General features: G+C 42.5%; 1 protein-coding gene and 1 long non-coding RNA gene across 2 annotated transcripts in view; one reads left to right on the top strand and one right to left on the bottom strand.

Annotated features, from left to right (window-relative positions):
- Nucleotides 1-8: 8 nt before the first annotated feature.
- The window catches only part of LOC111260299 (tyrosine-protein kinase transmembrane receptor Ror), a 96,616-nt gene continuing 79,997 nt past the window's right edge, over nt 9-16,627 (bottom strand). Inside the window, exons 4-9 of the mRNA XM_086968263.1 lie at nt 16,073-16,217; nt 4,538-4,854; nt 3,721-3,972; nt 1,870-2,142; nt 418-1,616; nt 9-232 (exon numbers count right to left, since the gene is read on the bottom strand). Of these exons, the coding sequence (XP_086824389.1) occupies nt 149-232; nt 418-1,616; nt 1,870-2,142; nt 3,721-3,972; nt 4,538-4,854; nt 16,073-16,217 (2,270 nt within the window). The 3' untranslated portion in view covers nt 9-148. The remainder of the gene's footprint in view (nt 233-417; nt 1,617-1,869; nt 2,143-3,720; nt 3,973-4,537; nt 4,855-16,072; nt 16,218-16,627) is intronic.
- LOC111260301 (uncharacterized) lies at nt 6,310-11,829 on the top strand. Its single transcript, XR_002680266.2, has 3 exons — nt 6,310-6,738; nt 9,721-10,961; nt 11,229-11,829. It is a non-coding gene; the product is annotated as an uncharacterized LOC111260301 (long non-coding RNA).

Here is a 16,627-nt window from a genome sequence, read left to right as displayed (position 1 = left end):
GTGCACAACTCATGTCATATTTGTGGACATTTCGTCTTTAGACACACTGTATCTCTACAAGACTGGGGCGTAGTCCGCCTGCTCTTAGGTTCACACTTGTGGCGTGTCTTTGTGTCATCCTACTTATCCACATTTAAGGTTTCCATTGTTAGGCCTTAGGGTCGTGTATTAAATGCTGGTAGACGTGGCTGTTTGGGGTGGAACAGCGGTCCATGGATGTGTCCATTGCTCTCTGCAAGACAACAGCAGACATCACACAACAGTTGAGATCACTAGACCAACGTGCGCAGTGCAAGCTTTCCACTCACAGACAGCATCGTCCATTTTGTGTCGATTTGTCTATATAGCTATTATATAAGAGAGATTTATGTCAATATGTGACTATCTACATATATCTCCTTGTCTATTTATACTAACCCGCTGCTGGCTGAGCATAGTCGAGTTGGTGGTAGATGACTGACTCCTACTACCCTGGCTGACGCTTCGACAATGCATCGTTTGCCACGTGCAGAGGCGATTATGAAGCTCAGAGAATGATGGCCGACGTGCGGACACCTCGTGCCAACACTCCACCATCATTGAATAGACGTGGGATGGGCACTCCTCAGGACACGCCAGTAGCTGTCGTGCCCGAATCATTTCGGTAACTTCTTGATTGCTGTAGCCATAATACGGCTGGCAGCCGTATGAGAATACCTCCCACATAACGACACCAAACGACCATACATCGCTTTCGGCTGTGAACTTGCCGTACAGGATAGCCTCCGGCGGCATCCATCGAACCGGCAGGAGGCTCTTCGCCTGTACTCGATAATAGTCCGACGAGTAAATGTCGCGAGATAGTCCAAAGTCCGAAATCTTCACAGTCGTATTCTCACCGACAAGGACGTTACGTGCAGCCAAATCGCGATGCACATAGTGATGCGCTGCTAGAAACTCCATTCCAGCGGCGATCTGACGGCAGATATGGAGAAAATCGGCGAATTCCAACGTCTGATTGATCGAGTCCGCTCGGGTTGGAGAATGTGCAATGAGGTACTCGTGCAGGTCGCCATGTTCCATGTACTCAAAAAGCAGACACATAGGCTCTTGTCTGGTCACAACGCCGACCAGGCAGACAATGTTCGGGTGATGAAGATCAGCCATAAGGCCGGCTTCACGATGGAAGTCATCTTGAACCTTTTGTGATGCGTTCTCTTTGAGTGTCTTGACAGCTACTGGCAGTTCACCATTTGGCGTGCCATTCAGGAAGCGATTATTGAACACCGTCGGCTGCTGCGTTGCTAACCAATCATAGCCTATGATTGAACCACGGTAGACCTTGCCGAACGCTCCTTCGCCTAATTCCTCGATAAACTTGATCGATGACAGGGGAAACTCGGGTGCTCGCACCTGAGTTCTAGGCAAAAGTTTGTTCAGCTCCATCGTGTTGATTCTGCTCTGAGCCGCTGATCCATTCTTGGCTACCTTAAGCGCCTGAAGCGAGTTATTAACTAGTGAGGACGGAGGGGGTTTGGATGACGTGCGCCGCTTGATGCAGAATACCGAGACAAGAAGCGATATCAGAGCTACAGCTGCCACGCTCGGCACAACCACGTAGAGCCACATGTAATCCGCTGAAAAATTTGAATGCATGCACAATAATGTCGATAAACACATCTGTTATGATACTAACTAACGGGAAATGCGTTCTAATAAGGAGTAACGAATCCATTAGACATCATCGAGGGCAACTCATAGTCTAATATACAATATTTTCGCTTGTTTTTTTGCGTTCACCAATACTAATTACACAAAACGTAAATTACAGTCGGCGATATGCTTAAATATTGCCAACTAGGTGGTAATCTATGTATGCCCAATACGTACCACATTTCGGGATGTTACAAGCCTCTTTGCCACCGACTTCAGTGAAGCACCATGGTCCAACTCTGGACCCATCAGGGTTCCTGCAGTATGAATGTCCTCCGAGAATGCCTTCATGGGCGGTCACCCGTGAATAGAGGATTTGGTGATGCCAGGGTTGGCAGGGATGCCCGGAAATGCTCATTGAGACCGAGCCTCGATAGGACTCACCATTACCCTCATAGCAGTGTTGATCTGAAAATAATCCAACGAAAATAACGCAAATTAGATCGTTTCATTTTGCAATATGGTCGCGATAGTTTTCATGAGACGAGTTCACAACATACAAATTGAAAGCTGGTTCGATAATGCTTTTACGCTGGTTTATTCATAGTAGATTCATACTTATCGCACGACATATTCGCGTATACAGTATTATAATAGAGCATTAGGGAATTAAATAAAAAGAACTTGTTTGTTTTTTCCTACGAGCTTTACGTATCAGTCTTATGCTTGAAAGGTTACCTGTAGTAACCTCTAGTTAAACTAAATATATAAAATAAAATAAACTAGCTTATATTAACAAAAGCAGGCTTGGCATGTGTAAGTGGCATATCTATGCCTGTGCTTTATATAGAAAGTCACGTGCCTATTTGAGCATGCCATATTCATTGGCCGCCATCTTCTTTTGCGTTCTATAGTAGCTCAATAATTCTTACTTCCAGCTGTTGCACCTCTTGTACAATCGCATATTTGCTTCCACGAGTTGGCTTCTATGAATAGAACAATGAGGGGCTTTACCTTCGCCTCAACGGCTAGCACGACTTGCACGTCCATGACAGCAAACGCAGTCTCACCTTTTTGCTAATCAGACAGGCATTAATCGTCCAATACGATCGTGCATTAATAGTAGCTAGTACTGCTATTAAGAGTTTGTGCAGTGCTCATTCGTGCAAACATACCGAAGTGATCGTGAGTGAATACTGCGGATAGTATGTGTTTTAGTTAATACCTGTTTTCTAACTATCCGCGATAGTCTATTGTGAACAAAGTCTACCTCCAGAGCATCCAAGTGGTTCCTCTAATTCCAACAGAAACAGCAAGAAGCCATTCGTAGCGCTAACTCACTGGGGAAATGCGTGTTTTTGGCTGATGACGTTAAGTTCAATGACGAAGAAAACACGCTTAAATGAGCACTTTTTATGGGCCATGGCACCAGAGGCCTTCCATCGCTTTGCATAGGAGTCCGAATTTAACTGGTTCCACATAGAGCAGCCAGTTAGTCCGCTAGTTTTTCCGATCAGCGTGTTGACATGGGTTGATACTAAGACTGAAGAGTGATATAGCGTGCCTTTACTGCCTATGCTTTCTTTCTTTTTATGTCTAAGTGCCACACTAGTTTTGATTGTAGTCTATGACCGCTTGGGGAGCCGATAAATCGCGAGGAAGATCCGTCCCGTCCACTAGTTTTGACATCAACCACGGTAACAACAGAGACAGCCATGAATAACGAAAATTTGCGATTCGCTGACCAAAGCAAAATACAAGATTATGGTTGTAAAATGCGGCGCTGACACAGTGAGCTACGTGCTTTTAACCCTTCGTCTAAGAGTTCGAATGCGCAAATGAAAATACTCGATTTAAGCGTATTACGGGACATTAATTATATATATAATTAGGTGCAATAAGTAGTGTTCATGTATTTACCAAGTGGACACACTGTAAGTCATAGCACTTTTGCTCGAAACGACTGTAGGTCAGCTCAGATACAGATATAAATCTTTTTGAAGCTTGCCACTGAAAACAAATCGAATTGCTATTGAAAAGCGCGGACAGATTCGCATTTCAATCGACGACATCGTTATTTAGTTCGACGCAAGACTTCGCAACACTGAAGTGTCAACAGGGCCCGCGCCAGTGGCACCAGCGTACCTTCATCCAACTGAATAATCGTCGGCAGCGGAATTCCTAGGCCGAGGCAGTTCAATCCATCAGGGCTATTTCGTTCAGGCAGCTTCTTACAATCAGGTAAAATATTCGCTCTTCCGATCACTGGGTGGCGTTTGGCAATCGAATACTCCATACGACATATATTATCCTCCAGCAATTCGCATTCGTCTCGGCAAACTAAAAAAGAAAAGCACTTATTAGACTTACCAGTCACTAACTGTTTCGCTTATTATTATTATTATGAAGTGAGCTAATTACGGCGCTGCCAGCCAGAAATGTTTAAAATCATTATTTTTCGGCTAAAAGACACATGTGCAAAAGTTTTCTGTAAATATCCAGCATACACACACGTGCATTATATCCCTGATTTAAATCTTTTCTCGCAGAATTCCCTATGTATATCTAAAATGTAAAGCTCGTGATATATACCATCCCAACATGTTAGTCTGTGATGTCGGAATAGGCTCGCATCATTCACTTCAAAAGACTAGAAGTGTACACTTTTTAAGCACCTGGCAGCACAAAAGTTCAAAAAGCATCCGTAAAATAGAAAAAAAGACGCCGATACGGATATGAGAGGCTTTGAAGTCACCGTCCATATATTTCATTACAGAGTTTTTTAATATTATTTTTATTTTATATTTTAATTTGCTCGGCTTCAATTTCTAACAAGTTTCATTTATTATCGATTCGTCATTTATGTACCTATCCATGTATAGCAAGTCATCTAGGAAGAACTTACCCATACGAGGCTTGTGTTCATGCACTGTCTTATCGCACGGCGGAAAAGCGAACATGCAGAGCGAGGGGAAAGCGAATTTGAGGCATTCGGGGGTGACATCGCGTGAAGTTCGAACGACCGTCAGTACCCCAGCGAGTTTTTCTTCAAGAGAGGCCATACTTAAACCAGGCCGAACATACACAGTCTGATTTATAAGGTAATGCGCACAAGCTGTCCCTCGATATGTTTCGCATTTGCCACCGCTCATAAACGTGTTTGGGTCATCAGGGTGGAACTCTCTGAAAATCAGAATAAACAGCAACGGTATATTGTTGGATAATTATGTAGTTGGAAATCGACGTGTTCCAGACTTTCTTGTCATTGTGAGTTTCACTAAAAGATACTCGTTGAAAAAAGAAGTTGAAAATTTTTACAGCTGCATGTTTTTATTTCTTTTGTTCAATTAGGAACTGTTGTAGATATTGGAGTCTTATTATTAGGCCTGCAACAGCGTACTAGAGATGGCGAGGGCGTCACTTGCGTTACTCAAATGTGTTGGCCCAAAAGCTATATATATACAAATGTATATATATATTGCCGAAAAGGTTTAGACCGTTCTTCTAGCTAGATGACCTTAGAGCTACGTATCTCAAATGTGGATTGGGCGCCATTTACAAGTTGAGATTTAGCATTAGTAGACATGTTAAAATTGTGGAAAGGTTTTTTTTTAGACTTAACATAGAGAGTGAAATTTCCGCAAAAAATTGCCATATTTTACAATTTTATAATTAGATAGGCACAAACGCTGAACAGATCCATGAAAAAACATCTGTGTCTGTTTAAGGTCAGAATGCGTTATTCAGAGATGTTTTTATCGCTTTTGTTCTGAAAATGTTTATGTAAAAGATGCTCTTTTTAGTGTATGGCCAATTACGAAAAAAGTTGATGAAATCACCACAGAAGTTAAACAAGAGCTAAAAATTAAACATCCATCACCAAACGGTTCTGAACCGTTTAAAGAAGGTTGGCTACACGAGCATCATGTATGGCTTCTGATCGAAATGACGCCAAGAGATTTACTAGATCATATTAGACATACTAGACATAGAAACTGCACAGAAATGCAATGAACTCTATCCATACCTAAAGCAGTTGATTACAGGTCATCAAAAGTGGATCCAAAAAAAAATGTGCCCCCTAGTCTATGGCGAAGCCCAGACTGATGCCAAAGAAGCTGACACTATTTGTTTAGTAGGGTTGGAAAGGAATCGTGCATTATCAAGTGTTGCGGTCTAGTTAAACGATCGATACAAACCTCTACCATCAACCAGCTTGTAACTAGACTATAGCAAGCAACTCGCAAAGATCGATCAGAATTAGTGAAGCTTTACCACGAGAATGCCCGATCATATTTTTTTTTAGCTATCTGGCAAAAAATTGAGTAAACTTAAATAAAACTCTTAATATATTTGCCGTACAGTCCGGATCTTGCACTATCAGAATTTTATCTGTTTCGGTGTTTAGAGAACTTCTGCAATGGAGTTAGCTTAGTTTCGAATGGACGGATGTAGAAATCACTTATTATCATTTTTCGCCTAGAAACCATATAAAACCGTAGAAGTTCTTATTGGTCATAGACAAAAATGGCACATAATTAGTTTTGTAATATTATTTTAGAATATGAAAAATACCTTCTTCAATTTCGGTTTAGAACGGTGAATACTTTATCAATAATCCAATATATGAATGTATTAAAGGCTAGGAAGGACTGTTATATCACGATGGAAAACAAATACCCTAAGAGGGAAATGAAGAGGTGGCCTAACTCAAAACATGGCTGCGTAGCCAAGAACCTACGAAAAGCTCTACGGGAGTGACATCTCGTGGCTCATGGTCGCGCATGGTTAACCTTTGCCACTCTACCTGTGGGACTATGGTTCTTTGTAGTTATCGCGATGACAAACGGAAGACGCCGTAGTTAACTGCGATGGTGGGGCTTCTTCCATCGCCCTGTCGGTGTAATGCTCGTTGACGCACTGGTAAACAGATGTCCTGTCATAATTTAACTTGGCCACCTATCTTAGCACTGTGACAGTTGATCTATCCAGTGAGCCGAAAGGCACTCGCACAGATACTTCCAAAATATAGAAAACGCATCGAGATGGATAGGCGACTAGCAACATTGACGCCTAAAGTGTGAGAGATCTTTTCGCCGGAACAGGGTAAATCAAGCCAAGTTGTTCAAACACGAAACAACGAGATAGACAAATCTCGTCATCGGCGCCAGCCGAATCGTTATAGGTAGTGTGGTGTTGAGCTCTATTATCTGTTTCTCTCGGTTACTATGTGTTTTGTTCTGACGCATTGCAGTCAGCTCATTCGTCGAACATTTACAGTTACCGTCAGCAGTCATGTTATTGAAGTAGACAGCTGAGAGATATAGAAGGATGTCCTATGAGACAAGGCAGAACGTTCCACATGTTCGCTGACATTGCAATAGATTTTTGTGAGAGATTCGTCAACTACAATCACAACAATGATGTGACAAACGTCGAATTACATTCAATATTTAAGTGGATGCATTTTTAGCTAAAAACTAATTCTCAGTTGGAAAGCTACTCCTCATTATTTCAAGAAGACAATGATGTAAAATCATTTATCTAGTCTTATTTAATCTTAGACATTTTCTTTGCTTCATCCATACAAATTTGTTTAAGCAATATGTCTTCATCTGTGTCCATTGCTCTGCGCTGTGCTCCGACCTATAGAGCTGTCATAACGCTCTCGTGGAAATGGACCCGCTGCGTACCTGGCGGACGAGCTCACAAACTTTTGCACACAGCTGTAGTTGACGTAACTTTCATGGTTCAGTGACCACCGGTGCCACCCCTATAAATACGATTTTTGGATCCGCGGATCCGAGGGGACTGAATCAGAAGAATGTTAAAGTATACGAAAAGAAACCCGTGTCTTTCCTTGAACAAAGAAGTGAGCCAATGATACGGACGGCCAATAAGCAGGACTAAAATTGACGATGCGTAAGAGCCTATTCCGATATATCGGTTCAGCTTGATATGTTTCGGGCTGGCCGTCTGTTAATCACGGCTGCTGCGTTACCTCGATGTCATCGTTACTGTGCGATCATATAGCTTTCACCATCAATGTACACGGAACACTATTACTAGATCAAACAGCGAGCCGAATTCTCCTGTGAGGAGACGGGTTGAAGTCGACTAACCGAACCAGAATCCAGAAACAGAGTCAGGAGCTCAGCCTTCATAGATCAAGTGTCGACTCTGTTTCCGAGTCGCTATTTGCCTTAGGCTGACGTTTGAAAGATGCACATCGATAAAGTTTGCTATAGATTGAAATCAGACAGATGGGTATCATTCATAAGGGTACATATAGCGCCTACCGCTATATTGCGCAGAACTAAACGTTAGGTGTGCAGTATGAACGATGATGACCGAATATTGTAAAACAAAGCAAATCTCAAAAATTTAAAGAAGATAGCTGAATTAGATATTATTGCGTTAGGTTTTATTATGCGGATTTAAGAAACCGAAATGATAATAGAGAACAAAATATATGTTACTAATATACTATTTCTTGCTACAGATACATCGAGGAAATCTATTCACTGTTTCCGCTCCATAACTGAGAAATTTTATAAAAATGCTGCAAACACAAATAGACCTCATCAATGACGTTATTTCTATGTTTCGCTAGTTTCACTGCTACGATTGTGTTCGATTATGAAGCTAACGCGCATGTTGGCTAGTAGAGCATTGACGCCATGATATCTTGTATGTACGTCAGCATGATCCTGGTGCCAATAAGTAAACACAGTCTTCTATAGGACACCAAAAACATCAGCTACACTAGACATAGATCATTTTCAAAGGGCGGAACCAATCAGTTCGTATTGTTCAGGTGAACTTAACGATAGACATCCCCAATTGCCCTCCCAGCTATCTCCGCGTAACTCTACAGAATATAAACCTTGGCCTCTCATTTACCATACTCGAAGGTAAACTAGAAAGTCAAACGACTTGGGTAACAAGCCCTATTTTGTCCGTGCAGCAACACGAATTAACAAATATTTACAAGAACTCATGATACATATACTCTGTGTATTCTGAAGTTTGGCTCTTGCATGGTGTCATGTCGTGTTCGACTGTAAGCGGTTCCATGTAACTCGTTGCAAACTTGCTAAGCGACCCATACTCCGAATGGTACTGCGTACTGTAATAGGGTGAAAGGTGAAATTCAATGAAGACGGACTCGAGGAGCAAATAGTAGAGGCATGTTAGGTTCAAGTGTCCTGAAGAACCTATGCTGCTACCTGGCTGCGATGGACTAGGCCTTACCCGCCAACAGCTTAGTCAATAAATGAGCATGTAAGGAGAGAAATAGGATCTGGGGCATAGAAAGAGAGCAGAAGCAAACTCTCATGCCCTCGACGATAAGACGGATAGCCCGTGTCTCAACAAGGAACGGGATATGCTTTTCTGACTAACTGGCTCAGTACTCTGTAGAATCATCGCGCACCCGTTTCTCACCAAAACTAGCGTAGTTCATGTAGCGTGCACCCTCAACCTATCCAGGGAATGTTTTGTGTCATCCGAGCCCTGTTGATCTGATTGTCCTGTGACCAATTAGATCAACAGACTCCGATCTTGTCTAGCACAACATGTCTCGATGTCCGAAAGTAGCAGATTGACGCGAAAAAGCATTACAACTGATGTAAACTACTTCATTGTATATTATTTAAACAACAGTGCTGGTAAATGTATAGCAGAGATGTAGGTCGAATGACAAACATAAAGGAATGCTCAGAAAAAAAGCTACCGACACAAGAAGCATTTGCGTATAAAGTATCCAAGTATAATTTTCTAGCCAAACCCATATGATAGCAATTATCAATGTCGAGTGCGTGTTAGGTTTCATGCAACGTATATAGTTAACAGGGGCATTCTCGGAGACACGTGCGTCTTGTATAAGACGCATATATATATATATATATATATATATATATATATATATATATATAGACGTATAAGTTTTTCTGTATCCGTAGTCCAACGGGTGCGCTAGAATACACACCTCCGATTAATATAACTATTTAGGGAGCACAGGTAGAAACTTGAAACAGGTATGACCTCGAGGAACTAACCCTTTTTGATTGCGTTACTCCCAATTAGGTTTTAGAGACGTTATCAGCCAGTGCGCCCGCTGCAGCGCATGTCTAGTGATTGCCGTCAGTCAGACCGTCAAATCGTCAGACGCCTTAACCTTTCCTGCTTCTTTCCTTCGGATCACTCGACCTTGGTTAGTCCAGTTAGAAGAAGCGAAAAAATATGAACTATCCTGTCGATCGACGGAGGTCGTCAATCATTCAGCCAGTTCTAAGCGAAAATCACACCAGCCAAAGGAAAGCCGACGAAGACCAAAGAGATGAAAAGCTCAAGTAAAATGGTAGAAGGACAACGAGAGGGAACGGCGCTGAAAAAAGGCAACGAACATGAGAATAAGGCCGGCGCAATCGCCGCCACCGCCGCCGCTGCAGACCTGCGCCCACACTCAACAAGCAGCAGATGACAGCGTTTCGATGATCTGGCTGGCGGCTGCTCGCCTAGGCAGACGACAAGAAGCTCCGTCTTTGATGCCGCCCACTTTTGCTGTTCAGGACAAGCCGTCGACCGCTGAAACAGGGGCCAATCGTTCCGGCCTGTTTCATGATCTGGTCGACAAGACACAACGGGAAACACGACAGTCACCGAGACAGGACTCGAGTGGAAAATGTCCTACTAAGGCCATCTTTTGAAATCAGGACAAGCAAAGACAGACAAGATGCACACAATTATTAGTTCGTCGTACGGACAACGACACTGATTGGTGAAATAGTAATTGATGGCAACGCGATAAGCGTAGCTTCGAATATATAACAATGGCTAAATCATCGTATTGGACCGCAACGTTGACACGGCTCCAAGTAGAAATTTTGACAACATACCCGCTTGGAAATGAGCTCACTTGCTGTTTGCTCCTGAACTGTGCTAACATGGATGCCTGTGGAAAGATTCCTTAAATTATTTCATACCGTATCCTTCTGCCATAGAACAGAGTGAAACGAGACGTGAACTCGGTAGCTAAATTAGGCTAGACATTCTGCAAAACACCATAAAAATATTTCCACTCGCTCTGGGTTTGGTATACTGCCACAACGTTGTGTGTAATAGCTTTCCTAATTGAAACCCAGAGAAGCAGGGAGTTTACTGGGATACTTAGCTCTCGAACGACACGAGGGAACCTTCATGGAAAGCACATTACGGTGAGAAGTTAATTTTAAGGAGCGCTTCTGTTTTACGCAACGTGGCAGATAGGAGGAGGTACTTCAATTTAGCAATTTATCTCACATCTAATAGACACGTCCGTTTATCACGTAAGTTTATCGCGAATTCATATCATGTTTATGCCAGCGTTATGTTATTGTATCATACGTATAATTCTTAAGCAAGATGAGCTCCATAGTGCTCAGTCTGCGGAGAGATTCTGCTCAAAAGAAAAAGACTGCTTTGGAAAAGGTAGAGCATTCACTCGGATCTATTAAGTATATAGTCGATTAGGTACAGACTGACTTAGCGTATGTGAGTATGCGCCGAACTGTGTGAAAGCCTACCATATCTGTGTTCTGTTGTATTTGTATCAGGGCCTCCGGGATCAGAAGACTCCGCGAAGAAGAATATCTAGAGACTCTTCTAAATCACGCTTCCGACTGATGGCAGTCTCTCCTTTCTCTCTTGTTTTTTTTGTGCGGTGATTGTGTGCGTGTAACTGACAAGGAATGAGCCTGATCGTTGATTACCATTGTCACCCATCCAAGATAAATGAGTTCGATTTTAGGGATAGAGTTATCGGAACACATAGATATTATTTTTTTAAACCTCTAAACCTGTTCCCTTCTCGATCGAGGAAGCAAAAAACGAGTGAAGAATCGCAGCGATCAATGTGTACATGTTTAAATGTTAGTGATGACTAAACATTCAACCGGGTGTAGAAGTGTCATGTTGACGTCATGCGATGGTACAGCCTTAGGAGACTTTCATCGATGGGCACTTGTGTTTGCGTGGTTTGCGCGGAGGTAGATATGTTTGACCATGACATGGATGATGCTTTACACGAAATGGAAGCTTCAGTCTGGTTCATGTCTACGGTCAAATGTACAGTTAGTTTTCAATATATAAGCGTAATATATATATATATATATATTATATTATATATATATATAAAGTTATTTTAACTTCATCATACCGAACGTATTTTAACTTTTGTTCAAAGATCATCTCATTTATTTTATTTGCGTAATCATATGCTGAGGTATTACTACATCCATCTAGCCTTATTAGGATTTGGGTGTACAGTACGGCTTATGAAGGATTATATCTGAAGACTACAGCTGTCCTTGAACATCTATGTAATGTTTCAACTAGCTGTCGATGGAGTTTCATCTGTTCGACACCAGCAGTCGCCTCGTATGTGGATGTCCACCCATTTTTTTGCACTAACTTGTCAAAACGATAGTATTTCAAGCCTGCCAATCGTCTCGATCTCTAATCGTTAGGTTCAACCACCTCATATGTCATCAGCGTCGTTAGCATAAGAGAAGAGATACAAACTTATTTTTCTAAAGGCGGCAACTCCTCTCTGGGCTGAAGAAATGCTCGGTCTCGATCGGTCTTTTTTCGGGGATCATGTTATTGGGTTGCAGGCTGGATGATAGGACAGTCGTTTTCTCTCTGTCCATTCGACATTTCAACGACATCAACATTTGCCAGCGTCCTAAAAGTAGCCGGTGACTGCTGTAGTCGATGATGATGGGTAGAGAACGAACGAACGAACGAACAAACGAACGAACGAACGAAAATCGAGCCCACTGGGTTCAAGAAAACAAGCATCAAGGGTTGAGCAAACAACGGCCCACACTTTCGCAATGGTCTTAGTAACCGCAATGGCTGATACAACAGCGATAACAAACTTCAACAAAGTAGCATCTGTTAAGCCAGAAATATTAATCAACAATAGAAACAGCAACGTTACGATCTGTGAGTTGGAAAATAGTGCGCCGGAAAAGTTTGAATCTATTGGGGAGTCAATAACTGTTGTTAGCAGAGTCACTCGAAAAGTAGCAAATTCGTTAGAGCAATTACCGAAGGGGCAGCAAGGGTTGTACGTTGTACGAGTGAAAGTGTTTTAATTTCTCAGAATCAAACATGGCAAACCAACAATCGATTGTTGCTGTTAGTAGTATTATTACACTGTTACCAGGCAAAATGCAAGCAAAACGACATAGAGAAGCAACAGATGGAGGTGTTGGAGAGGGCGACTGAGTCGTGATATTACTCTGGTCTTGTCCGGGGAGAAGCGAAACTTTAGAAGGAAAATCATTAACCAGAAAGCACTTCTGAGCGTACAGCTTTGGAGCAGCGTTCCAAAGGTGCGTTTAATGCTCTTCAGAGAACATCTTGGGTATCCTACAGGATCTACGCGTCATTGCAGTAGACTCTGTGCGCTGTGCACGTATGGAATCGGAGCGTACTGATACGACGGCTTGTAACATTGTTGGCGTCGAGTCTTTAAGGAACTTCGGCTCAAGACATTATGAAAGATCAGAGTTCTGTATACTGCCTACAACTGCTTGTAGCAATGACCTCTGCACCATGGTGATGTTAAGTCGCTGCTCGACTAAGACAAGGAACCACGGTGACAACTGGCATGTGGTCTAGGTGTCCTCTGACCTATAAATATGCTCCGCCTCTTCAGTAAGCGTATTATGTGTACTATCGATTAATGGCAAAAAAAGACTATGAGTGGATGGCACAGCCGATTAATAGGGACTCGAGCACAGACTACTTTAGGTAAACACAGGTATTATTTAGCAGGTTAACGAAAAATTTTATTTGATGAATATAGGTACAGATGTGTGTATTTGTACTGCCACAAACGTGATTACTCGATGGTAGGATCGTAAGGCATCTGCTTCGAAAGTGGCCCGGTATTGGCCTAACCGTTTTTATTCGATAATAGATGCATGTCAAATTAAGCGAATCTGCATATAAACGATGCATAATATAGGTACGAGTGCCTACTTCACTCTTGGCTTGGAAGGATATGCCTTCTTCACGAACTCCACGAAGATTCCATATGAGCTGAGCCCACATCGCGCTTGGATAAAATGTTTTTCGATGGCATCAACGAACAAGACATGCTGTCTGCTGCACTACTGGTTGACGTCAGATTGATTCCGTATCCTTTGCTCGAGCTACCACTAAGCGTCAAGTATAATCTGACCACAATAGGAAAACGTATTTATACCTTGTTGTACGCAGATGACACTTCTGTGTCCTTGATATCGTTCGTAGCGCGTTAATACTTAGTTCGTTTGTTAGTCTCACTTATGTTACTTTTTCAGTTATTGGCTGTCGATACGCTACATGTACCTTGCTATCAAATCGTTTTACGCAGTGGCGTGACACTTCTGCTGCAACAGCCAGACAGTCTGGAGATCTCCCTATCGCTTGCCGTGAAAGGTGTGATAGTAACTGTTGCAGTTGATTTATTTAATAGACCTGCTTTGCTGCTTTACTTTCGGCTCGTCGAAATCGATAGAGTTTTTCTATATTGTTGTTGTACCTGCCAGCCACCCAATTCCCAGTCTTCCCACGGCTTCCCACCAGATAGCGCATCGCCATTAGCACCACTGTCGTCTGATATTTATACGCGTGATAACTATCAAAGGACGGATTTATCTACTGCAGCTTCTACATAATAGCTTACGGCTGATAGCATTGTCAGCATGTCTGCCGTCTCCATCAGCAGAACGCCATCACCGCCGGCATCAACAAAATGATCGTATCCGCGCCTCCGTCCAAATCTCATCGTCGCTAAATCTTCGAACGTTAGAAGAGCACGAGTGTCAACTACCCTATGGCTGCACGAGCGTCTCACGTGTGTTGAATAGTGAAAGAGAGTCAAATGCGTCCGCAGGTAATGGATCATATATACGTTGTTGATCGATATATTAATATATAGATATGAGAGCATCTGTGAAAGGCGCGAATGTTGCTGAATGACTCGCCGATGACTCGACGTGGCCGCGGCGGCGGCGGCCAGCAGTGGCAGCTGCGCGGAGTGTCCTGCGCACGATTGCCTTTGCCGAGACCGACTGACCGACTAATCAGGGTCAGGAAAGTTCGGTCCGCTGGTGCTATAAAACCTGTAACTGTGCATTTGTATACCACATTTGTATATCTACACTTTTTGTTTATATGCAATTGATACGAGCCCCACTTGCCCACTGTGGCTGTACACAAATTAGTATTATCTGCAGGTTTCCATTAGAGAAAAGGGTAACTAAGTGAGCCTCGGTAATAACAATTGTTAACGATGGGGCTTGTTTCGTCGATTCGATCGTGAGCGACGAATGCGACTACGATGGAACGGGTAATAATAACACTGCTACCAATTGGACGACAGCATGGTCACATCAGGCAGACAGAAAAACTCCGTCTGCGTGGGCCTATGCTATCGGTCGATCGTTCCGTAAATATTAGATAGACGGGATTCGCGCACACTGTGAACCAACTCATAGCAAGTGTCAATTTTATAACTCCACCAGTCGTCTTTGTTTGCCGACAATTAGCTGCTAAAGGGTTCTCTATCTTCCTCGGCTGCAGCTGCGAGTGTCGTTGACAGGCGCTGTGTTATCTCCTTTCGTTGATACAACAACTGGTCTAGCGGAGTCTATCAAGAAGCAACACTGAATAAACGAATGCTTTTCTAATAGCTAATATATACTGTTATTTCCATTCAAACAGAATAGAATTCGTTGTGTCGTTAGACACTCACATATATACATGCTACATGCACACAGGACAAGTGCGTGCAAGTAATCATAGTAATACGGAGATAATGCCGCAGTTACAACGTCTACATTTGTGTAGAAGCGGAAAACTGGTTCAACCGGGGCCGGCTACTGCATTTTGTTTGTCCTGCTGGCCAGCGAAAGGCCGTCTCATACGGAAGCGATAACGTAATCAGGCAGAGGAAAACGGAACGAGTGAAAGAGACATTACCATAGAAAGAAAAATTTACTTATCCCATTTGCGCAGACAGTGGTAACACGCACGCAGCGGATGAGCTTAATTATAGTGATTCTTCGTATGTGTCCTTCATTGATCTCAGGATTGAGCGTTGTCGCTTGTTAGGCTAGAGCCATTCGATGTTCGAAATATTATAGACAGGGTGATTAAACAGAAAGCGTTGAAATCGGATCGACTTTTAAACACAGGCGTAGATAGAAAATCGTTTGTCAGCGTCGGAAATAGTTAACTCAGAAGCACACTGCTGTATATACATAGCATATGATCAGTGAAAACAAACTTTAGAAAGCCCTATAATATCCAACGGATCTAACTTATATTTTTGATTGCGAGAAAATGCTAATCACGTAAAACAGCTCTAAGAAGTTACACAACAGACAAACGAGATACTTACTCTCCTTCGAAGCCTTTGTTGGGGAACCCTTGTGGAAATGGAGAGAGGCCAGGATGTTTTGGAAAGGCGTGGGGACTGCCGCTGCCAACCCCTGGAGGCAGATATGGAAATTCTGGGGAAAATTGCTGCTTTCGCCCTTCGTAGTCTGTAATTGAGATGAACACAATGCATTAGTTATAGAAAAGATATCCCCTTGGCAACAATAAGCCCTATTAGCTTACCGTTACTGGAATTGAAGATAAACGTAAGTAACGTTGCTTAAAAACAAGCACCAACGATGTAATGCATGTTTGAACATAGCCATGTTTACTGGATATTCTAAAGCAGTGTAGAATAAGAAGGATCCTGCTTTAGTGTGTTGCGATTATTAATTTTTTCAAATTTACTTTTTTTCCGTTTTTCAAAAATACGCCTATCCTATCACTACCGTGTTCAACGTCATTTACTTGTGAGTCATTAGCCCGTTATATGTTTTGTTTACTATAATGCCGTATTTTGCTTCGCGAAATCTTCCTAAACAACGAAACGGAAATATTTTATAACGCCGCTTCCAAA

This window comes from Varroa jacobsoni, unplaced genomic scaffold, assembly GCF_002532875.2.
Source record: "Varroa jacobsoni isolate VJ856 unplaced genomic scaffold, vjacob_1.0 scaffold_426, whole genome shotgun sequence".
NCBI lineage: Eukaryota > Metazoa > Arthropoda > Arachnida > Mesostigmata > Varroidae > Varroa > Varroa jacobsoni.
Note: the sequence above shows the minus strand (reverse complement) of the source record. Positions and strands in the feature narration are given on the sequence as shown.